The sequence below is a fragment of the Tasmannia lanceolata genome, unplaced genomic scaffold, assembly GCF_043159265.1.
Source record: "Tasmannia lanceolata isolate RefF3 unplaced genomic scaffold, GAP_Taslan_0.1 ptg000008l, whole genome shotgun sequence".
NCBI lineage: Eukaryota > Viridiplantae > Streptophyta > Magnoliopsida > Canellales > Winteraceae > Tasmannia > Tasmannia lanceolata.
The window spans coordinates 66,050,884-66,077,279 of NW_027518685.1; the positions used below are offsets into that span (position 1 = coordinate 66,050,884).

At 38.4% G+C, this 26,396-nt stretch overlaps 3 protein-coding genes across 3 annotated transcripts; all 3 read left to right on the forward strand.

Moving 5' to 3' along the window:
• Window positions 1-10,166: 10,166 nt before the first annotated feature.
• LOC143883197 (germin-like protein 8-2) lies at window positions 10,167-11,162 on the forward strand. Its single transcript, XM_077386547.1, has 2 exons — window positions 10,167-10,284; window positions 10,511-11,162. The coding sequence occupies exons 1-2, from the start codon at window positions 10,167-10,169 to the stop codon at window positions 11,065-11,067; spliced, it is 675 nt and encodes a 224-aa protein (XP_077242662.1). The 3' UTR covers window positions 11,068-11,162.
• Window positions 11,163-15,242: 4,080 nt separating this feature from the next.
• On the forward strand, window positions 15,243-16,143 carry LOC143883198 (germin-like protein 8-2). Its single transcript, XM_077386548.1, has 3 exons — window positions 15,243-15,360; window positions 15,587-15,850; window positions 15,938-16,143. Exons 1-3 carry the CDS (start codon window positions 15,243-15,245, stop codon window positions 16,141-16,143), a joined length of 588 nt encoding a protein of 195 aa, XP_077242663.1.
• Window positions 16,144-20,597: 4,454 nt separating this feature from the next.
• On the forward strand, window positions 20,598-21,496 carry LOC143883199 (germin-like protein 8-2). The gene is made up of 3 exons (XM_077386549.1): window positions 20,598-20,715; window positions 20,940-21,203; window positions 21,291-21,496. The coding sequence occupies exons 1-3, from the start codon at window positions 20,598-20,600 to the stop codon at window positions 21,494-21,496; spliced, it is 588 nt and encodes a 195-aa protein (XP_077242664.1).
• Window positions 21,497-26,396: the final 4,900 nt, after the last annotated feature.

Genomic DNA, 26,396 nt, shown 5'->3' on the forward strand with positions numbered 1-26,396 from the left:
TCTTATGAGGGATTGGATTCAAGGCTTAAAATTGTATATCTTTATGAGAGCATCTTGTGTAATTGCCTTTGAACAATGCATTCCTTCATTCTTTTAATCTTATATTTGGCAAGTAATCAGAGATGCAGAGCCTTCTCCGAAGGTGAGTGTTGGGAGACATAGATCCGTCTCCGTCGACAAGTGTTGAGGCGCAGAGCAACCTCGTTGTATTGGTTTGATCTTCACCGTTAAGAACAGATTTTAGTGACCATCAACAGTTGTGGTGGAGATGTAGGTCTGGGGTTTTAAACCGAACCCCTATTAAATCTCATTGTACTCCTTCCCTTATCTCCTTTACTTTACTTGTGCATTGATTTTAAGTTCTTTGTGTTTATTGTTAAAATTTTCTTTGATTTAATTTCTTAATCAATCCTTTAAAAGGGCACAATTTTATAAATCTAATTCGCTTCCCCTTTGGGTTGCAATCACCTAGGCCTACACATATTTATTTTCAGATTCCTTGCAAGATTCCATTGCCGCCATGTATTCGGGCTCGGTACAGGATAATGCAACCGTTGGTAGCAAGTTTGACATCAAACTAATAAGACCATTCCTAAACTCGAATACATTACCCATAATAGATCTTCCTTTGTCCATAACATTAGCATAACTTGCATAAAAAAAACCATGCAACGACTTCGAATCCTTCTCATATGTGATAGCATAATCACTAGTACCTCTCACATAGAAAAGCGCTCATTTGACTGAAACTCGGCAGTGGAATCAATATGCACGGCAGAAACAAGATTGAGCTAAAAACAAAAACTTTTCGATCCACCAACTGAACCAAGATCTTAGTTGCTAGATTAATCAATGTTTATGAATTGAAATTCGGATGGTTAAGGACATTTACCAATTGGTTGACCGATACTGCCAATCTCTGCTTGATCTACTCCCCATTAGGTACCCGACGTTTCTGAAACCCAAGCTGGTCCGGAAGTCGAAGTAGTGGCTTCTCAAACCGTGCGGTTGAAGGAGAAATAGGAGAGAACTTGGAATCCTCTCCCAAACTAAAACCAATAAGGCTTTCAAGTTCTTCTAAAGAACTAGAAACAAAACTAGAAGCGGGAAAAAGAAAGGAGAAAAATGAAATTGGGAGGGGAGATGGGCTGGACGAATTTTGCATATGGCTTTCCAAATTGTGCAAGTAATCCAAATTGTCCACCCATCCCCTCCGTTTATAGAGTTCCCTCTAGCAATTCGTTCCCTTGTATGTGTCCCCTTGATTTTGGAAACTAAATTCAATTAAAACTCTTTGTTTCTTAAACATGTAAAACACATGGATACTCAAAATGATTTTTTCTTATTGAATGTTACCAATAACCAATGGGACTTTTAGAAATAGGAAACCTTCTCCAACTCAAATTCTCTCTTTTCCTTTTTAAATTTCCACCAATAGGAAATTAGAATAAATCAACCAATAGGATCTCTCATAACTCTTATCCAATAGGATTTGAGCATTTAATAAGCACATGTTAATTAAGACATGTGCACACCATAATATGGTGTATCTCATCTTTAATACATGTGTGTGCACCCTATGTATGGTGCTCTTCCTCCCTGTATCACATATAGTGGATCCAATCCATATCACACATACGATCAAATCTGAAACCCATATTGTCCAACAATCCATAAGGGTCTAGCGAGTTGTGAGTGTGATCGGCCCAGGGATCCAATGATCATTCTCACAGGGTCCACAATGGGCCCTACTGTGATCTCACGCAATGTAGTCCAACTACGATAGCATTAGGCAAGTGAACCCCACCATGACGTTACCCTGAAGAAGACCATTAGATCAAATTACCCAAATCACATCCAATGTGTAGTCCTTCCTCCAATCCTTCATTTACCGAGTTGGGTCTTGTGGAGGGTGGACATCAATTACCCCATGGGCTCACTCAATGGTATACCTTTCTATCTATCAAGCTTGGGCCCGCAAATGCATTTGCAACTCCCTTTTGAAACAATCAATGTTTTTGAAAAACTTTGATAAACAATTTATCAAACGGATTGGCCAGTCATTATTTAATGGCCTAGCTGAGATCGAAATTGCAAATGATTTTCCTCTATGGGAGGGGTGGAGGATTCCATGATGGGCATCACTATTGACCCCACGGGTTTACCCCATGACCCAGCACTACCCGCTGGTAACCCCGGACCGGGGACTACTGTTAGATAGACCAAAGCCATAAGGTGTGCCCACAGACTAAAAATATCCCTCAGGTCTAAGGACATATCCAAGGGTCCTGTCTGACAGAATAACCTTATCCAATTCCTTGTCCACAGGTTATTCTACAAAGCCATCCGTTCAGTGTGTGATCCAATCATTTCGCCCATTCCACCTACTTAGAATCAACTACCCCAGTGACCTAGATAGGCCACCCCAATGCGTATATGGAGGCAGGTTCGATTCTAGTTGTGTACAGGTACGAGATGTCCAATCTCAACCCCAACCAAGAACATTCTAGGTCTGCAAAGAACCTGAAGATCATATCTCCCCACCACATAATCTCAATGTGCATGACCTATCCTACGATGCTACCTAAGGATAAAGGTGTGCCTAGAAGCACATTAGGTTAATGATTTATCTATCTTTTAAGGGTTTCTAACATCTAAAACCTAAGGCTCCATGGGTTGACCAGTCTCATGCTTGGGTTGCATTCATGGAAGAGAATTGTGTCTCCACCCTTAAACAATTGGGCATATAAGTTAATAATATATTGTTGCCAGGCATATTCTCACGATTCACTCCAACAAATACCCAATAGATGTCATGTAACAATAAATAATAGTTGCAACATTACAACAACTGGATTTTGATTAGGGCACACACCCTAACAATGACGGCTTCTGAATGCGCTTTACCCAGATTCCCCATAAACCGGCTTAAAACTCCAACCGCGTAAGTAATTTTTGGCCTAGTATATACCATGGAAAACATCAAGCTCCCGACAAGGGTAGCATATGGGATTCGATCCATTTTCTTCACATCCTCTTCTGATTTTGGGCACTGATTGGAACATAACTTAAAGTAAGCTGCTAATGTGTCTTTATCTGCTTAGACTTGCTCATTCCAAACCATTCAAGCACCTTTTTTATAAACATCTTTTGTGAAAGCAACAAAGTTCCAAGGATAAAAAGAATGGAACTTTGTTGCTTTCACAAAATATGTTTGTAAAAAAGGGGCTTGAAAGGTTTGGGATAAGCAAATCTAAGCCGATAAAGCCATCATCAGCGGCTCACTTTAAGATATGTTCCGATCAATTCCCAAAATCGGAAGAGGAGAAGAAGAAAATGGATCGAGTCCCATATGCTAGCATTGTTGGGAGCTTGATGTTTATCGTGATATGAACTAGGCCGAACATTGCTTATGCGGTTGGAGTTTTAATCCGGTTTATGGCGAATCCAGGTAAAGCACATTCGGAGGCCGCCAAATTGGTGCTTCGCTACCTAAGAAGTACTACTGATTATGTTATGATATATGGAAAGGATTCGAATCCGTTGCATGATTTTGTTGATACAAGTTATGCTAATGATATGGACAAAGAAAGATCTACTACGGGTTATATATTTAGGTTTGGGAATGGTCCTATTAATTAGATGTCAAAGCTGCAACCAACGGTTGCATTATCCACTATCGAGGCATTAAGTTAAAACCTATGGATTTATTTTGTGATAACATGAGTATCATTTATTTGGCCAAGAATTCAATTTTTCACAAAGGACCACATATATATCGGTTCAATATCACTACATTTAGGAAGTCATTAAAGATGGAAGGATCTATTTGTTGAAGGTGTGAACCAAAGAGAATGTGGTGGATATGCTCATAAAGATGGTTCAAGGAGAGAAGTTATATTGAAGTTTATCTTCTCCCAGTCTCAAGAAGGAAGGGTTGGCACGCTGGTGATTGTGCATCAAGGTGGAGATTGTTAAAATGGTGACGCATGAGCACCATTTTTTTATTTCTTTTTTCGAAGTCGGTATCTCTTGGTCTTTTAAATGGGATGTTTTCGTTGCCTCTCTCATATGGTTTTTTAAAGACAAAAGATAAATAGGGTTTAAAAAAGGAGAAGAGTGAGAGATTTGAGAGGAGAAAAGGTTTAGACAAGAAAAGAGGGGTTTCCTCTTGGGGCTTTAGGAGGGCTTTGTGGTAAAGCGAAAACAAGTTTCTTCTTCTTGGTTTTCCAAAGTGTGTTCCTCTTCTTATGGTGTGCCCATCAAATGGATGGTTTGGATCTTCCTATGGTGTGGCACGTACAGTACTTTTTGGCAAGTGGGATTGGAAATTAGGGATCTGCTAGGGACTATCGATCAATTAAATGAATCTGAGAGCAACCACCATTGTCCCCAGGTTAATAAAATGAATAAGACAAAATCTTAGCCTGTGTGGGTTGTGTGGCTACTCTCACATGCAACAGCCAAGCCGCAACATGCCTGAAGTGATTGTCTCTAGCAAATCTTTAGTTTTAAACCTAACATTTAACAAAGTAAAGTGATTGTCCCCAAAGGATGCGGGGCGGGGATGGGGATTAGATATTCCCCATGGGGAGGGGAGGGGGATTCCCCATGATCCCCGCAGTGGGGAGGGGAAGGGGAGGGGGAAAATTCCCCGCATAGGGCAAGGGGTAGGGGACCCCAACATCCGGCCCCGACCCGCCCCGTTGCCAGCCTTAAGAAAGATCTCTCAAGGAAGAAGATGCTAGTGTGTTTAAATCTGTCAGTGATAACAAACTGATCTTGATCAGTTCTTCTTCATGCATTCAACAAGAAAATAATGGAATGAAGAGAAAAAGGACTATAACACTAGTCTACAATTCCAATTCATTAACAAGGAAAGAAAGAATAAAGGAGAAGAGCCTCTCTCTCTCTCTCTCTCTCTCTCTCTCTCTCTCTCTCTCTCTCTCAAATCAATGTCATTCTCAGAAATGAAATGAGATTGGCTTCATATAGACAGCCCTTACAACTAACATCAACCAACATAACCCCCAATGGTAAAGAGACTAAAAAAGGACATGTATAATAATCAAATGATTAATAATGACGACTACTAAATATAACAAAATATGGAAGGACAATAGTATAATAACATTACTATTGCAAGTAATGGTCAAGCAGATGCACCAAAGGATGTAGTGCATCACACTTGCCTTCTTAGAAAGAACTCGGCCCTGAGTTCACATAAACTCCACCCGGGAATTAGTCCACCTGGATCAAAGATGAAGATATACACACCCTCGTCCCAAGGAATATAACCTCCCACCTTAATTCTCTTATTGAGTTGTATCTTACCATGTGATGTGCGTGGGCTAGTAGAATACCTATAATCCCCAATTCAATGTCTGCTGAATATGACATATGTGTAGTAGTCCGCTGTTTAAACCAAATATGACATATGTGTAGCAGTCCACTATGTAAACGTATCATATATAGAATTATATAATAGTTGCGGGCAAAACCATATCACTAGCAACAATGGCAGTCATAGGTTCCTTTGCGGTGATGGCAAAGCAATATCACTTCCATATAACTTTCCATGCTCTTCTTCTTTGTACTTCTCATATGCTTCTTGTATGTAATCTGGCCTTGTATTCTCTTTGTCATCTTCCATATCATCATCAGCGTATCTAACAGTGGACGCGCACACGCAGGGCATGCGTGCGAAAGTGAACGAGATATTTAAAAGGGTGATAAGACCGTTGCATCACGTTAAATCTTCTCAAATAGCTAATTGCTTACCCTTCTCAAAGAAGTAAATCTCATTTACAAATACAGTTGAGGCTCTCGTAATTAATGCTCTATAAATTAATAATCTCTTATATCCTATTTCTAGACCAGGAACCGACATTGTTCCTACGTTGGTAATTTATATTCTCTTATCTCTAATACTTAATAAAGAAAAATAGAAAATACTAAGTGACATAAGATATAAGAGAACCTTCCTAGAAAATGTTGTTCAAAGTACATGTATTTAACTGTATGTTGGTACAAAATAGGAGAAGGAAGAGAAAAGACATAAGTGAAAGAGCATTAACAGTACAATCATATCTCTCAAGTGTAAGAGCATTAAATGCTCGGGCAGTTACAAGTCATCTCTCTTTTAATTGACAACCATTAGCCCAATCTCCTTCTCTTTGAAATGACAAGTGTAAGGCCCATCTCTCTCCTCTCTCTCTCTCTCTCTCTCTCTCTCTCTCTCTCAGCATTAAAATTATTAAATGTTAAAAACGAAATAAATGTAAAGTGTAATGATAAAGGGCGGTGAAACTTTGAGAAATTCGGGTGATAGAATTTTTTTTAATACTTTATAGGTTCTAATAGTTTATATAAAAATAAGCCATGGAAAATATTAATTATAAGGGCCGTGACTACAAGGTTCTAATGCTTCACACGCACACACACGCACACGCACGCACGCACTAGCACACTGGCGCACACGCACATAGGGATTTGCTAGCATTCATCGCAGAAGCCATTTTACGGCTGCGCTGTTGTATGTGAGGGCAGCCACCTCGTGAATGAAGACAAACTCTCACATCGCGGATGGTCTGTTGATGGATGCTAGCAAATCCCTACGTACACTCACACACGATATAGTTACTTAACTTTTAAAGAGGCAATTCCTTAATATTCTATGTGTAGATACGATTAATTTAAAATTAACCTATTTACACATTATGCCCCTTCGTATTTGATTGTTTAAGGCGTTCATATATTTGGCCCAATTGCGGATGGACCATTGTTTCAAAAATCTCCATTGTGAGACAATCTTAGAATCTAAATTTATGGCATATAAATGGATGAAAATGAATGATTGTAATTTAAAAAAAAAAAAAGATTAGCGGCATTAACTTATCTATTTTAGGAATGTTTTAAAAGATCAAGAATGGTAGGGATTATTATTTTTTTTTAAAAAAGAATAAGTCGCACCCTTAGCGAATTCATCAGAATGATATGGATTCCTCTTCAAAATTTGGGGAGTTTTCTTTAAAAAATTGGACCATTTACAAATCCTAATTATAAGATATATAAGACCATATGTAAATACATAAGACATGAGAGATATAATAGCTTATATTACGAAATTTTATTAGTTTTTTTATAAACACATAAGATATAAGAGATTTACTCTTGGCATTTACACTTATCTGTTCAGATTGTATAATTATCTTCGTCATATGCAAAAGAAAATTTAGGGCAGAATGTGAAATTCTCATCAGTTTTATTTGTACCATGAGCTTTATCTTAAATGCGAATGATTTTTTAAATTAAAAGAAATTTTGTGTAGTTGTTTGATTTTTTAACTTTTAATAATTTATGGACAAAGGAAGATCTATTATGGGTTATGCTAATGGGAATGGTCCTATTAGTTGGATGGCAAAGTTGCAACCAACGGTTGCCTTATCCACTATCGAGGCCGAGTACATGGAGACAGCGGAAGCTTGCTAGAAAGTAGTTTGGCTTCAAGGTTTGATGGGTGAGATTGGCATCGAGTCAAAACCCATGGATTATTTTTTTGTGATAACATGTGCATCATTTGTTTGGCCATGAATTCAGTTAATCACAAAAGGACCAAACATATATCGGTACAATATCACTACATTCAGGAAGTCTGATGGAAGGATCTATTTGTTGAAAGTCTGAACCAAGGAGAATGTAGAGGATATGATCGTAACGATGGTTCAAGGAGAAAAGTTAGATCGAAGTTTATCTTCTCTCGGTCTCAAGAAGGAAGACTTGGTATGCCGATGATTATGCATCAATGTGGAGATTGTTAAAATGGTGACGCATGAGCACCAATTTTTTCATTTTTTGTTTTTTTTGGAGCGGGTCTCACTTGGTCTTTTAAGTGGGATGCTTTCCATGCCTCTCTCATATGGTTTTGTAAAGGCAAGAGATAAAAAGGTCTTTAAAAAGGAGGAGAAGAGTGAGAGGTTTGAGAGGAGAAAAGGTTACTACAAGAAATGAGGGGTTTTCTCTTTGGGCTCTAGGAGGGCTTCTCTGGTGAGGCAAAAACATGTTTCTTCTTCCTGGTTACTTAGGGTGAGTTCCTCTTCTTTCATTCTTCATTTCCATTAGTTTTTCCTTGCAACCCTAGCATAATGTTGGAGGTTTTTTTAAGGGGATTTCTCCTCATACTTAGTGTATAGATTTGGGGATTTTTTGTGATTGTATAGAAGGTTGGAGAGAAGGGTTTTTCGGTAGTTTTTACAAGTGTGGAGGTAACGTTGTACTATTTGGTTTGAAATAATGGACCTGTGTTACCTTGTCGTTGGATGTAGCCCATTATGGTGAACTGCATATATTGTTTTCTTCTTGTGATTGCTTGTGATTTATTTCTTTTGCTCCTCTTAAAAACTGGGCTGTTGTTGGATCAAATATCAAGGGGGTACCGCCCACATGGGACTTGACCGTCGGGCACCGTATTAAAACTCTTGTTTTATAATATTGTAAAGTAGTAACGGTTTGCTAGAAGAACTCTTAATTTGACAATATATTTTCTGAATTATAGTTTATAATGTAAAAGATATTAACAAGGGAAAAGTGTTTCTACTCGGTCAAAAGTAGATAACGTTGTCTACTACGTCGCATGAAACACAGTGGGCCCACATCGCTTGGATAATCCAGAGCATTCATTTGTTAGGCCCTGAGATAGATAGGGTGTGCCCTAAAAATCAACTTCAAACGATCATCCTAACCCTTCAATTTCTGGAGGTTAAAAATGGGAGGTTCATAGCCCTCCATATTTAACCTCCACAAATAGAAGGGTTGGGATGATCTTATGGTGCTGGTTTTTTTTTTTTTTTTTTTTGGCACACCCTAACTATTGCGATCAGGACCCAAACAATGTGGGCCCCACTGTAATTTTGGCCGACGGAGTAGATAATGTATCTACTCGGCCGTGTAGAAACACTTTTCCCTATTAACAATTAGATTGGTATGGAAATTCCATCACAATATTATCTGAAAACATGAAATTGTCAAAACGATTTCCCGAAGGAAATGATATATTAAGACGTTTTTTGGTAAATTTGCCATCAGTGGATCAGGATCATCCTATCATAGTTTTAACGTAGATGATGGATGGATTTTTTATGTGAGTGGGTGTCCACCATATCAACAGCTTGAACGACAGAAAATCGACACCAATTATTTCTCAAATCGCATATTTGAAAAACATCCAAATGGTCAAAGGAGTTTAAAATATATTTATTTACCATTTAACCAAGTTTTGGCAACTAATCTTTAATAGCGAAGTAACGAAAATAAATTTTTTTATAGATGCTGTAAGTTTTTTTATAATTACAAGTGAAATTTTATTTTCTACCCCATTCCTCAGCATATCCATCCTTTTGTTTGTGCTTTCTTGGAAATGACTATTTTCAGGGAAATGCAAACAAAAGGTGGAAATATAGCCATTCTTAAGAAAAGATAAACAAGAGGAGGTGGAAATGCTGAAAAGGGGTCGGGAAAAATCAATTTCCTAATTAGAGTGGTATTGGCCAACCTTAAAAAAAGGGTCTGCAAATTAGCAATCAAATGGGTAGGTATAAATAGGGTAGGCATTGTTCGAGACCATGTGGGAGATCACCCAGTTTGATTTCAGCATGTCCTTCGCTCGGCTAATAGGGTAGCGGACCGTTTAGCGAGAGATGGAGTAAATTGGATCTTTGATTTTCTTCCTCCATAATATGTTGTTTCTTATTTTTCTTTGTATATTTTCTTTGTCTGTACTCATGACCAGTTCGGTGGTGGGGCAAGCCCCACTTATTAATTTAGATCTAAGCATTTAAAAAAAGGGCAGGCATTTTTCAACTCAGATAAGTTACATTATAATTTAGGTAAGAAAAGATTGTTTCAACTTTCACAGAAAAAAGAGTCTGACGACTGCTTCTATTCTTTGCGGGGAAAGATCTACTTGGATGAAAAAAATAGATTAGATAGCGTAGTTGTTAAACCATATATTGATTAAGTTGTAACAAGACCATTTCCATGAAATCACATGACCCTTAAGCCATGCATCTATTTCTCTCTCTCTCTGTGCCTATAAATATGCACCCATTCTAAGCTTCTTCCACACCATCAAAACACTCGCACCCAATACTCCTCTTTAGATTGATAAAATGGAGAAGGCTACTCCCCTCGTTGTACTTGTACTCCTTTCCTTGGCATCTTCTCTTACCTTTGCCGCTGATCCCAGTCCTCTACAGGACTTTTGTGTTGCTGACAATATGTCTCCAGGTACAAATGCTTTTTTTTTATTTCTCAATTTAACTTCCATTAGTATCATGATAATCACGTGTTTGTGCAAACTCAATTCCATTTTTTGGTAGGTAATGTGGGGTTTGGCTAGATGACTTGAGAAATATTGTTATTGCATTTACTCTGCGTGTGGACACCGGCCCTACGTGCATGGGTTATGTTTTTTTTTATTGGCTGATCTTTTTTTGATGTTTTTCCTTCTCAGTGTTAGTCAATGGCGTGGTTTGCAAGGACCCAATGCTCGCTCAAGCAAGCGATTTCTTCTTCCCAGGGCTTGACATGCCACGCAACACAAATAACCGAGTTGGGTCCAATGTGACCGCAGTGAACGTGGTCCAAATACCAGGACTCAACACTCTTGGCATCTCCATGGCTCGCATAGACTTTGCACCTTATGGACTAAACCCTCCCCACACACACCCAAGGGGCACTGAGATGATTGTAGTTCAAGAGGGCACCCTCCTCGTTGGTTTCGTCACCTCTAACCTTGCAAATGGCGAAAATCGGCTCATATCAAAGGTCCTCAATAAGGGTGATGTGTTTGTGTTTCCAATAGGTCTCATTCACTTCCAATTCAATGTTGGACGGACCAATGCGCTGGCCATTGCCGCTCTGGCAAGTCAGAACCCAGGTGTGATCACCATAGCTAATGCCGTCTTCGGATCAAACCTGCCCATCTCCGATGATGTTCTCGCCAAGGCCTTCCAACTTGACAAGAAAGTAGTTGATTTTCTTCAGGCACAGTTCGGGCCCAAAAACTAGATGACTACCGACAAGGATCCCATGCATTAACTACCATAGTGTATTGGAATATGCAAACTTGATGTTTGCATTTCTTAAAATAGTAATAATAATACAGTCTGAGTATGTCACTGGGGAAATCAAGGGATTGATTGAATATACAGTCTTGTTTTTCATGAATTCTCTCTCTCTCTCTCTCTCTCTCTCACACACACACACACACACACCGATCATGAAGTCTGCAACAGGATGATCCTAACCCACTGATGGGAAACAGAAAGTCAAAGTGAAGCCCAAACTTAAAGCGAGGGATACACTACACATTCTGATGGTTATCTTTTATAGTTCATCACAAAGAAATTCACATAGGGTTCATCACAAGTGATTTGGAACCACACAAAGTATACTTAAGACAAGGTAAATAATCAAGGATTCATATTACCACAAATCGATAAGAGCCAAAATAGAACATACAAAATTTACATGTAGAAACCGAAACTGAAATGTGAAGCATGGCCGCAATAATAAGAACCGAAGTAGGAGGCAAGGACCAATGTGAAGTAAAATAGGCATAGAATGAGTAATCAGAGAATCATTTTGCCAAGATACGAACCAAACAGGATCAAATCACATCCCGAGACTAAAAATGTAGCTGAAACTGAAACATGCAACGAGAAGCATGGTCGCGTATTTCAAAAGTTCACAGTGGAGATTTACAAGCATGATCAAACACAAGTAACTAAGATCAAAATATACGAATGAACAAAGTTGGGATATTCAAAAGGATTCATATATCACGTGACATAAACAATGTCTTCATCATAGTAGACCAAAACTGAAAATTAGCACCTTTAAACAAAGGAACGTTTTGCTGAAAACTTGAAGAATTGGTATTGCCTGCCATATTGCCAACTTACCGAACCCGTGCCGATCTTCTTTTGAAATTGTCCCCAGCCTTTCTGGTCTGATACCACTTTGTAGAATTTAAAGAACAAGTAATACAGAAACACAGAAGAGAACAGAACACAAAAGAACTTTATTATATTGCTGAATGTATTTAACACACACGAAATAGCCTTTCAATAAGACTTTGACTTTGTATCTCGCGGCCAATCCATAAAGCATGTTTCCTATCTACTTTTAACCGATACAACACTACTCCAATCCGGTGTCTCTCTCTCTCTCCAACGTGCATGAACTGTTGGTGGGCCCAATAATTAATTTGTTTTAATTTGTGAGGAAGGTAGGTCCCACCATAGGATGATCCAAACCATCCATTCGATGGCCCACAACGTAAATAGGTTGCACCGCGAAATATTATTTCCAAAGAATGATCCTAGCCCTCTGATCTAACGAGAAACCTCTATAGGTTTGAGGGTTGTGATCATCCTTTGAAAATGATATTTTGAAAATGATATTCTGGAGTGAAACCTATTTAAGTTGTGGGCCATCGAATAGATGGTTTGGATCATCCTATGGTTCAGGTCTTACAGTAACATTAAGGCCCAATTGTAGGTAGGGGTGGTTATTCGGTTTTCACCGAACCGAATAGACCGAAATTTGGTAACCGAAATAATTTAAGTTACCAAATTTCGGTAACTGAAACCGAACCGAATAAAAATTCGGTTATTCAGTTATAACCGAATAACCGAATTGTGGGAGAAATAGAGGGGAAAAATTAAAATCTCGGTTTGGATCGGAGGGCTAGGATCATCCTATCAGAATGATTTTTTGAGCACAACCTAATTAAGTTGGGATCAATCAAATGGATGGTTTGGATCATCCTATGGTGGGGCCTACCTTGCTTGATGTAGTGTTGTACAGCTGTAGAGTAGAGTGGGGTGATTTTATCCTGGAAGGGGAGAGAAAAAGGAAATGACTGCTTCGTCGGTAAAAAGTAGATGGGAATCGTACTTTATAGTTAGTGGGCTGTCAAGAGGGAAACTAGCCTCCAAGGGGGCCGTCAAGGGCGAAAATATCAGCGCCCTAAAAATAAATTAACATGCAAAAGGAGTTTTGTACGCTTTCTAGATGACTATACGATGGACTTGAATTAGGTGGGCCCCACAAGTTTTTAATTACTTCATCTAACAATCTCGCAAGGGGGTTTTCCACATCACAAGTTCACAACTACCTCGTCACCTAGTTTAGTGAAATGACGTATACTCAGCTCAACAAATCAATAATTAGTGGGAACAGAAACTTTGAAAATGTATAAAACTGGACGTGGCATGGAACTGCATTGTTCTCTGTCGTTGGAGGATACACATCCTTGGATAAGCAATTCTTTGGATTGGCCTCCTTTCATATATAATTTCAAGACGAAAATGCTAAAATGAATGGTGCCCTTGCAAAAAACCATCTGCATGGGCGCTCCTATTGGGACTTCTGATCAAGGTGGATTTCTTTTTCCATTAATTTAATATCTGTCCGTGCCATTTTCATATTTTCCTGTGCTCTTTCAAATGATTTTTGTTGGGATGGACCAATGTGGAGCGACCTTTAGCTGGTTTTTGCAAGGCAGCCATTCCCATTATCATTTCTCTAATTTATATATGGAATAAACCCCTTGGATTAGCTACATATAGAGTATGCCTTTCCCGCTCAATAAGTGGTGCCCTTTTTCAGATAAATAGGGCATTAATTAAAGGGAAAAATACAGGATACACCCCCTCAACTAGGGCGAAATTCCACTTCTAACCCCGTGGTATCGAAGGTACCAAAGGCAACCCCTCAACTTTCTGACATTTTTAAGTAGATCCCCTACTTTTCACCCTATAGTTCAAAATCCATCAAAGACACCCCCTAACAATTTATTCGTTCCTGTACACCCCGTCATATAACAAGCATTATTGAAAACTAAGGGGGTGTCTTTGGTACCTTTGATACCACGGGGTTAGAAGTGGAATTTTACCATATTTGAGGGGGTGTATCTGTAATTTTCCCTTAATTAAATTATCCAACCTAATGAAAGTCAAGTTGGGAAAAAAGATGTATTAGGTAGTAGTAGATAAACTATTGGAGCCATATTGGTACAAATATATAGATAAGGGCGTCTTAGTTGCCCCCAAAATTTATGATATTAAGTTATTGAAAAAATCGTTTTTAAATTCTTTAAGACGTTTTTTGAAGAATTTGCTATCAGTGGGTTAGGATCATCCTACCATAGTTTTAGCGTAGATGATGGATGGCCTTTCGGTGTGAGTTGGGGTCCACCAGATCAACAGCTTCAACGATAGAAAATCGACGCCATTTTTTTTTCTCAAATTGCATATTTGAAAAACAACCAAATGGTAAAAGGAGTTTAAAATATATTTATTATTTTATTTACAATCTAACTAAGATTTCGCAAAGAATCTTTAATAACGAAGTAACTAAAATAAAAATTTTTAGAGATGCCATAAGTTTTTTTTAATAATTACAAGTGAAATTTTAATTTCTACCTCATTCCTCAGCATATCCATCGTTTTGTTTGTGCTTTCTTGGAAATGACTATTTTCAGAGAAAGGCAAACAAAAGGTGGAAATGTAGCCATTCTTAAGAAAAGATTAACAAAAGGAGAAGGAAATGCTGAAGAGGGGTCGGGAAAAATCAATTTCCTAATTAGAGTGGTATTGGCCAACCTTAAAAAAAGGTCTGCAAATTAGCAATCAAATGGGTAAGTATTTTGGGAATATATACATGGTATAAATAGGGTAGGCATTGTTTGAGGCCGTGTGGGAGATCACCCAGTTTGATTTCAGCATGTCCATCCCTCGGCTAATAGTGTAGCGGACGGTTTTGCGAGAGATGGAGTGAATTGGATCTTTGGTTTTCTTCCTGCATAATATGTCGTTTTTTATTTTTCTTTGTATACTTACGACCAGCTCGTGGGGCTCGCTCCACTTATTAATTTAGATCTTACCATTTCAAAATATTAAAAACAAAATTTACACAGAAAAACAAGTCCGATGATTGCTTCTATTCTTTGCTGGAAAAGATCTACTTGGATAAAAAATTAGATTAGATAGAGTAGTTGTGAAACCGTGTATTGATTTGGTAGTAACAAGACCATTTCCATGAAATCACATGACCCCTAAGCCATGCATCTCTCTATCTATCTCTCTCTCTCTCTCTGCTATAAATATGCACCCTTTCTAAGCTTCTTCCACACCGTCAAAACACTTGCACCCAATACTCTTCTTTAGATTGATAAAATGGAGAAGGCTACTCCCCTCCTTGTACTTGTACTCCTTTCCTTGGCATCTTCTCTTACCTTTGCCGCTGATCCCAGTCCTCTACAGGACTTTTGTGTTGCTGACAATATGTCTCCAGGTACAAATGCTTTTTTTTTATTTCTCAATTTAACTTCCATTAGTATCATGATAATCACGTGTTTGTGCAAACTCAATTCCATTTTTGGTAGGTATTGTGGGGTTTGGCTAGATGACTTGAGAAATATTGTTATTGCATTTACTCTGCGTGTGGACACCGGCCCTACGTGCATGGGTTATGTTTTTTTTTTATTGGCTGATCTTTTTTTGATGTTTTTCCTTCTCAGTGTTAGTCAATGGCGTGGTTTGCAAGGACCCAATGCTCGCTCAAGCAAGCGATTTCTTCTTCCCAGGGCTTGACATGCCACGCAACACAAATAACCGAGTTGGGTCCAATGTGACCGCAGTGAACGTGGTCCAAATACCAGGACTCAACAATCTTGGCATCTCCATGGCTCGCATAGACTTTGCACCCTATGGACTAAACCCTCCCCACACACACCCAAGGGGCACTGAGATGATTGTAGTTCAAGAGGGCACCCTCCTCGTTGGTTTCGTCACCTCTAACCTTGCAAATGGCGAAAATCGGCTCATATCAAAGGTCCTCAATAAGGGTGATGTGTTTGTGTTTCCAATAGGTCTCATTCACTTCCAATTCAATGTTGGACAGACCAATGCGGTGGCCATTGCCGCTCTGGCAAGTCAGAACCCAGGTGTGATCACCATAGCTAATGCCGTCTTCGGATCAAACCTGCCCATCTCCGATGATGTTCTCGCCAAGGCCTTCCAACTTGACAAGAAAGTAGTTGATTTTCTTCAGGCACAGTTCGGGCCCAAAAACTAGATAACTACCGACAAGGATCCCATGCATTAACTACCGTAGTGTCTATTTGAATAAGCAAACTTGATGTTTGCATTTCTTAAAATAGTAATAATAATACAGTCTGAGTATGTCACTGGGGAAATCAAGGGATTGATTTACTATGCAATCTTGTTTTTCATGAATTCGTCTCTCTCTCTCTCTCTCTCTCTCACACACACACACACACCGATCATGAAGTCTGCAACAGGATGATCCTAACCCACTGATGGGAAACAGAAAGTCAAAGTGAACCCCAAACTTAAAGCGAGGGATACACTACACATTCTGATGGTTATCTTTTATAGTTCATCGCAAAGAAATTCACATAGGGTTCATCACAAGTGATTTGGAACCACACAAAGTATACTTAAGACAAGGTAAATAATCAAGGATTCATATTACCACAAATCGATAAGAGCCAAAATAGAACATACAAAATTTACATGTAGAAACCGAAACTGAAATCTGAAGCATGGCCACAATAATAAGAACCGAAATAGGAGGCAAGGAGCAATGTGAAGTAAAATAGGCATAGAATGAGTAATCAGAGAATCATTTTGCCAAGATACGAACCAAACAGGATCAAATCACATCCCGAGACTAAAAATGTAGCTGAAACTGAAACATGCAACGAGAAGCATGGTCGCGTATTTCAAAAGTTCACAGTGGAGATTTACAAGCATGATCAAACACAAGTAACTAAGATCAAAATATACGAATGAACAAAGTCGGGATATTCAAAAGGATTCATATATCACGTGACATAAACAATGTCTTCATCATAGTAGACCAAAACTGAAAATTAGCACCTTTAAACAAAGGAACGTTTTGCTGAAAACTTGAAGAATTGGTATTGCCTGCCATATTGCCAACTTACCGAACCCATGCCGGTCTTCTTTCGAAATTGTCCCCAGCCTTTCTGCTCTGATACCACTTTGTAGAATTTAAAGAACAAGTAATACAGAAACACAGAAGAGAACAGAACACAAAAGAACTTCATTATATTGCTGAATGTATTTAACACACACGAAATAGCCTTTCAATAAGACTTTGACTTTGTATCTCGCGGCCAATCCATAAAGCATGTTTCCTATCAACTTTTTACCGATACAACACTACTCCAATCCGGTGTCTCTCTCTCTCCAACGTGCATGAACTGTTGGTGGGCCCAATAATTAATTTGTTTTAATTTGTGAGGAAGGTAGGTCCCTCCATAGGATGATCCAAACCATCCATTCGATGGCCCACAACGTAAATAGGTTGCACCGCGAAATATTATTTCCAAAGAATGATCCTAGCCCTCTGATCTAAAGAGAAACCTCTATAGATTTGAGGGTTGCGATCATCCTTTGAAAATGATATTTTGAAAATGATATTCTGGAGTGAAACCTATTTAAGTTGTGGGCCATCGAATAGATGGTTTGGATCATCCTATGGTTCAGCTGTTACAGTAACATTAAGGCCCAATTGTAGGTAGGGGTGGTTATTCGGTTTTAATCGAACCGAATAGACCGAAATTTGGTAACCGAAATAATTTCAGTTACCAAATTTCGGTAACCGAAACCGAACCGAAATTCGCCAAAACCGAACCGAATAAAAATTCGGTTATTCAGTTATAACCGAATAACCGAATTGTGGGAGAAATAGAGGGGAAAAATTAAAATCTCGGTTTGGATCGGAGGGCTAGGATCATCCGATCAAAATGATTTTTTGAGCACAACCTAATTAAGTTGGGATCAATCAAATGGACGGTTTTAATCATCCTACGGAGTGCACATATAGCACTTTTTTTTGGAAAAAAAATGGTTTTCATCCATAATTTTGGTTATTCGGTTAACCGATTTTTTTTTTTAGAAAACCGAAACCGAAACCGAATTTCCAAAAAAAAAACCAAAACCGAACCGAACCGACCAATTCGGTTCGGGTATTCGGTTTTAACCGAATAATCCTCACCCCTAATTGTAGGCCCCACTTATATTTTTCAAAATGAACTGTACGGTCCACACAATAGGATGATCCAAGCCATTCATTTGATGGGCCGCAACGTAAATAGGTTGTTCCCCCAAAATCATTTCCACAGGATGATCTCAAACCTCCGATCTATAATATTTTGGGGTGCAACCTATTTATGTTGTGGGCCATCAAATGGATGGTTTGGATCATAGTGGGCTGTCAAGAGGGAAACTAGCCTCCAAGGGGGCGGTCAAGGGCGAAAATATCAGCGCCCTAAAAATAAATTAACATGCAAAAGGAGTTTTGTATGCTTTCTAGATGACTATACGATAGACTTGAATTAGGTGGGCCCCACAAGTTTTTAATTACTTCATCTAACAATCTCGCAAGGGGGTTTTCCACATCACAAGTTCACAACTACCTCGTCATCTAGTTTAGTGAAATGACGTATACTCAGCTCAACAAATCAATAATTAGTGCGAACAGAAACTTTGAAAATGTATAAAACTGGACGTGGCATGGAACTGCATTGTTCTCTGTCGTTGGAGGATACACATCCTTGGATAAGCAATTCTTTGGATTGGCCTCCTTTCATATATAATTTCAAGACGAAAATGCTAAAATGAATGGTGCCCTTGCAAAAAACCATCTGCATGGGCGCTCCTATTGGGACTTTTGATCAAGGTGGATTTCTTTTTCCATTAATTTAATATCTGTCCGTGCCATTTTCATATTTTCCTGTGCTCTTTCAAATGATTTTTGTTGGGATGGACCAATGTGGAGCGACCTTTAGCTGGTTTTTGCAAGGCAGCCATTCCCATTATCATTTCTCTAATTTATATATGGAATAAACCCCTTGGATTAGCTACATATAGAGTATGCCTTTCCCGCTCAATAAGTGGAGCCCTTTTTCAGATAAATAGGGCATTAATTAAAGGGAAAAATACAGGATACACCCCCTCAACTAGGGCGAAATTCCACTTCTAACCCCGTGGTATCGAAGGTACCAAAGGCAACCCCTCAACTTTCTGACATTTTTAAGTAGATCCCCTACTTTTCACCCTATAGTTCAAAATCCATCAAAGACACCCCCTAACAATTTATTCGTTCCTGTACACCCCGTCATATAACAAGCATTATTGAAAACTAAGGGGGTGTCTTTGGTACCTTTGATACCACGGGGTTAGAAGTGGAATTTTACCATATTTGAGGGAGTGTATCTGTAATTTTCCCTTAATTAAATTATCCAACCTAATGAAAGTCAAGTTGGGAAAAAAGATGTATTAGGTAGTAGTAGATATACTATTGGAGCCATATTGGTACAAATATATAGATAAGGGCGTCTTAGTTGCCCCCAAAATTTATGATATTAAGTTATTGAAAAAATCGTTTTTAAATTCTTTAAGACGTTTTTCGAAAAATTTGCCATCAGTGGGTTAGGATCATCCTACCATAGTTTTAGCGTAGATGATGGATGGCCTTTCGGTGTGAGTTGGGTTCCACCAGATCAACAGCTTCAACGATAGAAAATCGACGCCATTTTTTTTTCTCAAATTGCATATTTGAAAAACAACCAAATGGTAAAAGGAGTTTAAAATATATTTATTATTTTATTTACAATCTAACTAAGATTTCGCAAAGAATCTTTAGTAACGAAGTAACTAAAATAAAAAATTTTAGAGATGCCATAAGTTTTTTTTAATAATTACAAGTGAAATTTTAATTTCTACCTCATTCCTCAGCATATCCATCCTTTTGTTTGTGCTTTCTTGGAAATGACTATTTTCAGAGAAAGGCAAACAAAAGGTGGAAATGTAGCCATTCTTAAGAAAAGATTAACAAAAGGAGAAGGAAATGCTGAAGAGGGGTCGGGAAAAATCAATTTCCTAATTAGAGTGGTATTGGCCAACCTTAAAAAAAGGTCTGCAAATTAGCAATCAAATGGGTAAGTATTTTGGGAATATATACATGGTATAAATAGGGTAGGCATTGTTTGAGGCCGTGTGGGAGATCACCCAGTTTGATTTCAGCATGTCCATCCCTCGGCTAATAGTGTAGCGGACGGTTTTGCGAGAGATGGAGTGAATTGGATCTTTGGTTTTCTTCCTGCATAATATGTCGTTTTTTATTTTTCTTTGTATACTTACGACCAGCTCGTGGGGCTCGCTCCACTTATTAATTTAGATCTTACCATTTCAAAATATTAAAAACAAAATTTACACAGAAAAACAAGTCCGATGATTGCTTCTATTCTTTGCTGGAAAAGATCTACTTGGATAAAAAATTAGATTAGATAGCGTAGTTGTTAAACCGTGTATTGATTTGGTAGTAACAAGACCATTTCCATGAAATCACATGACCCCTAAGCCATGCATCTCTCATTCTATCTCTCTCTCTCTCTCTGCTATAAATATGCACCCTTTCTAAGCTTCTTCCACACCGTCAAAACACTTGCACCCAATACTCTTCTTTAGATTGATAAAATGGAGAAGGCTACTCCCCTCCTTGTACTTGTACTCCTTTCCTTGGCATCTTCTCTTACCTTTGCCGCTGATCCCAGTCCTCTACAGGACTTTTGTGTTGCTGACAATATGTCTCCAGGTACAAATGCTTTTTTTTTATTTCTCAATTTAACTTCCATTAGTATCATGATAATCACGTGTTTGTGCAAACTCAATTCCATTTTTGGTAGGTATTGTGGGGTTTGGCTAGATGACTTGAGAAATATTGTTATTGCATTTACTCTGCGTGTGGACACCGGCCCTACGTGCATGGGTTATGTTTGTTTTTATTGGCTGATCTTTTTTGATGTTTTTCCTTCTCAGTGTTAGTCAATGGCGTGGTTTGCAAGGACCCAATGCTCGCTCAAGCAAGCGATTTCTTCTTCCCAGGGCTTGACATGCCACGCAACACAAATAACCGAGTTGGGTCCAATGTGACCGCAGTGAACGTGGTCCAAATACCAGGACTCAACACTCTTGGCATCTCCATGGCTCGCATAGACTTTGCACCCTATGGACTAAACCCTCCCCACACACACCCAAGGGGCACTGAGATGATTGTAGTTCAAGAGGGCACCCTCCTCGTTGGTTTCGTCACCTCTAACCTTGCAAATGGCGAAAATCGGCTCATATCAAAGGTCCTCAATAAGGGTGATGTGTTTGTGTTTCCAATAGGTCTCATTCACTTCCAATTCAATGTTGGACAGACCAATGCGGTGGCCATTGCCGCTCTGGCAAGTCAGAACCCAGGTGTGATCACCATAGCTAATGCCGTCTTCGGATCAAACCTGCCCATCTCCGATGATGTTCTCGCCAAGGCCTTCCAACTTGACAAGAAAGTAGTTGATTTTCTTCAGGCACAGTTCGGGCCCAAAAACTAGATAACTACCGACAAGGATCCCATGCATTAACTACAATAGTGTATTTGAATAAGCAAACTTGGTGTTTGCATTTCTTAAAATCGTAATAATAATACAGTTTGAGAATGTCAATGGGACAATCAAGCGATTGATTGAATATACAGTCTTGTTTTTCATGAATTCTCTCTCTCTCTCTCTCTCTCTCTCTCTCTCTCTCTCTCTCTCTCTCTCTCTCTCTCTCTCTCTCTCTCTCAAACTAAAACATCGATATCCATCAATACTATTAAAAGATGTATACACGCTCAAGTGCAAATTACTAGTCCTCTGACCAAATAAAACGAGGGTACGCTCCCACTCCAGATCTTTGCACAAGTCCAATTTCAATATCTGAAAATTTTAAACTACGAGTGAGCTAACGCTCAGATAGTAAACAAGCATTACTCTAGCTGGGTCTAGCATGGTAGGGAAACAGAAGGCTGCAACAGAAAGTCAAAGTGAAGCCGAAACTTAGAGTGAGGGATACACTACACATTCTGATGGTTCAACACAAGTAATTTTGAGCCACACAAAATATGCTTAACACAAGGTAAATAATCAGGGATTCATATTACCACAAATGGATAAGAGCCAAAATAGAACATACAAAATTTGCATGTAGAAACCGAAACTGAAATGAGAAGCATGGCCACAATTATAAAAGCCGAAATAGGAGGCAAGGAGCAATGTGAAGTAAAATAGGCATAGAATGAGTAATCAGAGAATCATTTTCCCAAGATACGAACCAAACAAGATCAAATCACATACCTAGACTAAAAATGAAGCTGGAACTGAAATATGCAACAAGAAGCATGGTCGCGTATTTCAAAAGTTCACAGTGGAGATTTTACAAGCAGCATGATCAAACACAAGTAACTGAGATCAAAATATACCAATAGACATAGTCAGGATATTCAAAAGGATTCACTTATCACAAGACATAAACAAGGTCTTCATCATAATATTTTGAAGAAGATCAAAAGTTTGAACCTTCTTCCAAAAATGATTTTAGTAAAGAACTTGAATATTTGAAGAAAGAAAATGAAACCCTCAAGGAAGAAAATGACGGATTAATGCTTGAATTTTCTTATCAAATTGTTGAATTAAAAAGTGATCATGAAAATTAATAAATACTCAAACAGGGAAAATCAAGAAGAAATTAATGATTTTTTAAACCAAATTCAAGATCTTAAAAGAGAAAATGAAAAGTTGAGAATATGTCTAAATAGGTTTATTAATGGGGATAGAATTGTAGACATTATTCTTAAAAGATCTAGATGCACAACTTACTATAGAACATATTTTGCATCTAGAAGGCATGCTAACCCATCCATAAGATGTCACTATTGTGGATCTTATGGACATTATAAATTTCAATGTGAGCATAGAAATCGATATTCTAAATGGGTTAGAAGGAATGGACCCAATAAAACTTGGGTTCTAAAAGCTCCAACATGAATCATTGTTTGAGTTTTTACTCAGATTTAGGGGCTGGAGCTAAAAATTGAAAAATCTTTACAATTTGAAAATGAATGTTGAAAATCATTTTGAGATGATGAGTTAAGCCGAAGGTTGAACTTAAAATGAAAATTCTAGAGTCCTTGGCAATTTCTTTTTGAAAACCCCCTCTTATATTGAATTTCTAAATAAAAAAAGAGGGAGTTGTAGTTTTAAATTCTATTTGACTAAGGCGAACCTAAAACTTATGTATTAATATTTCAAAACCCCTTGATATTTTGATATGCTCTCATCTCTTCTTTATGTGGATGACAAAGGAGGAAAGAAATTTGGTGTTATGTTTTAAAGTTCTAAGTTGGCATATCATTTACTTCAAAACATATTTTATTGGAAAATCCCTTGTATGATGTCATCAAAAAAGGGGGGAGATGTAAGCCTAATTGTTCAACCCTTGGCTATCTTCTATTTTATGATGATTCAAAACACAAATGATTATATGTACTAATTGTGTTTGTTATTTAAGTTGAAGGTTCGTCAAGGTTCAAAGTCAAAGCAAGAGGAGATCCACGAAGTTGAAAGGGACTAGAAGACACAATTTGAAGAAGATCAAAAGTCAAGTCTTGTGTCAAATAGAATGTAAAATCCAATCCCACACTTAGGATCCAAACAAGGCATCAAAAGAGGGTTAAAATACCCCAAGTAAGCTAATGGAATGAAGAAAATCAAGCGGACCAAGTTCCCAAGGCAAAACAATAGGAAAATATGAAATGGCCAAAATTCAGGGGGGGACGGTCGATCGAGACATGGTCGGTCGACCGGTGCCATTCTGATATAAAAAAAAGGAAAAAAATACATTTACACCCCCTCTTGTTTCTGACAACTCTAACCCTGACTTTCAAAACGTGACAAGTACACCCCCTGAGGTTTCAATTTGTGACAAGTACACCCCCTCCTTCAACTGTCCGTCGGTTTAACCTGATAGAAAGACTAAAACTAACCATGGTTAATATTTTGACGCCAGAAATACCCTCATTTGCAGAGGGATTAGGGTTACGCCATTTTCCACTGCTGCCGTCGCCACCTTCGGCCACCGCCGACACCTCCGGCCACCGCCGTCACCTCCACCACAAACAATGAAACCCCACCCATGGCTACATCAAAGCCACATTTCAAGAAAAAAAATAAAACAAAAAAAGCCCTAAAATATTAGGGTTTATGTGCAATTCATGATAATGGTGCGAATGAAGATAAATAAAACTCCTAAATCGAGGGTTTATGTTGATAAATAAACAAGGGTTTGAATCAAACCCTAATTTCAGTTTTTAAGTAACCCTAATTTCAGTTTTGAAGTCTGAAAACCTTAATTTTCAGTTGGGGAAGACGAGGGCATTTTGGTCATTTCTACCTCGCCATCTACTCCGTCACGTTAAAACAACTTCAGGGGGTGTACTTGTCACGTTTTGAAAGTCAGGGTTAGAATTGAATGTGTTAGAAACTAAAGGGGGTGTGTCTGTATTTTTCCCTTAAAAAACATGAGAGAGCCTCTGGCGGTCCACCGTGAGTGACTTTGCAAGTATTTTAAATAGCCTAACGGCTAGTTTAAACTATCCATTACAGAGCCGTTGGGGGTGTCCCAAATGGCTAGTTTTTGGGTTTTTGGCTATAAAAGGGTTCTCAAACCACTTAGACAAAATCAACAAGCTCTAATATACACTTAAAGCATCTCTTGAGTGAAAAGTCACTCCTTGTGCCTCTCTTCGAGAAATCTTATGAGGGATTGGATTCAAGGCTTAAAATTGTATATCTTTATGAGAGCATCTTGTGTAATTGCCTTTGAACAATGCATTCCTTCATTCTTTTAATCTTATATTTGGCAAGTAATCAGAGATGCAGAGCCTTCTCCGAAGGTGAGTGTTGGGAGACATAGATCCGTCTCCGTCGACAAGTGTTGAGGCGCAGAGCAACCTCGTTGTATTGGTTTGATCTTCACCGTTAAGAACAGATTTTAGTGACCATCAACAGTTGTGGTGGAGATGTAGGTCTGGGGTTTTAAACCGAACCCCTATTAAATCTCATTGTACTCCTTCCCTTATCTCCTTTACTTTACTTGTGCATTGATTTTAAGTTCTTTGTGTTTATTGTTAAAATTTTCTTTGATTTAATTTCTTAATCAATCCTTTAAAAGGGCACAATTTTATAAATCTAATTCGCTTCCCCTTTGGGTTGCAATCACCTAGGCCTACACATATTTATTTTCAGATTCCTTGCAAGATTCCATTGCCGCCATGTATTCGGGCTCGGTACAGGATAATGCAACCGTTGGTAGCAAGTTTGACATCAAACTAATAAGACCATTCCTAAACTCGAATACATTACCCATAATAGATCTTCCTTTGTCCATAACATTAGCATAACTTGCATAAAAAAAACCATGCAACGACTTCGAATCCTTCTCATATGTGATAGCATAATCACTAGTACCTCTCACATAGAAAAGCGCTCATTTGACTGAAACTCGGCAGTGGAATCAATATGCACGGCAGAAACAAGATTGAGCTAAAAACAAAAACTTTTCGATCCACCAACTGAACCAAGATCTTAGTTGCTAGATTAATCAATGTTTATGAATTGAAATTCGGATGGTTAAGGACATTTACCAATTGGTTGACCGATACTGCCAATCTCTGCTTGATCTACTCCCCATTAGGTACCCGACGTTTCTGAAACCCAAGCTGGTCCGGAAGTCGAAGTAGTGGCTTCTCAAACCGTGCGGTTGAAGGAGAAATAGGAGAGAACTTGGAATCCTCTCCCAAACTAAAACCAATAAGGCTTTCAAGTTCTTCTAAAGAACTAGAAACAAAACTAGAAGCGGGAAAAAGAAAGGAGAAAAATGAAATTGGGAGGGGAGATGGGCTGGACGAATTTTGCATATGGCTTTCCAAATTGTGCAAGTAATCCAAATTGTCCACCCATCCCCTCCGTTTATAGAGTTCCCTCTAGCAATTCGTTCCCTTGTATGTGTCCCCTTGATTTTGGAAACTAAATTCAATTAAAACTCTTTGTTTCTTAAACATGTAAAACACATGGATACTCAAAATGATTTTTTCTTATTGAATGTTACCAATAACCAATGGGACTTTTAGAAATAGGAAACCTTCTCCAACTCAAATTCTCTCTTTTCCTTTTTAAATTTCCACCAATAGGAAATTAGAATAAATCAACCAATAGGATCTCTCATAACTCTTATCCAATAGGATTTGAGCATTTAATAAGCACATGTTAATTAAGACATGTACACACCATAATATGGTGTATCTCATCTTTAATACATGTGTGTGCACCCTATGTATGGTGCTCTTCCTCCCTGTATCACATATAGTGGATCCAATCCATATCACACATACGATCAAATCTGAAACCCATATTG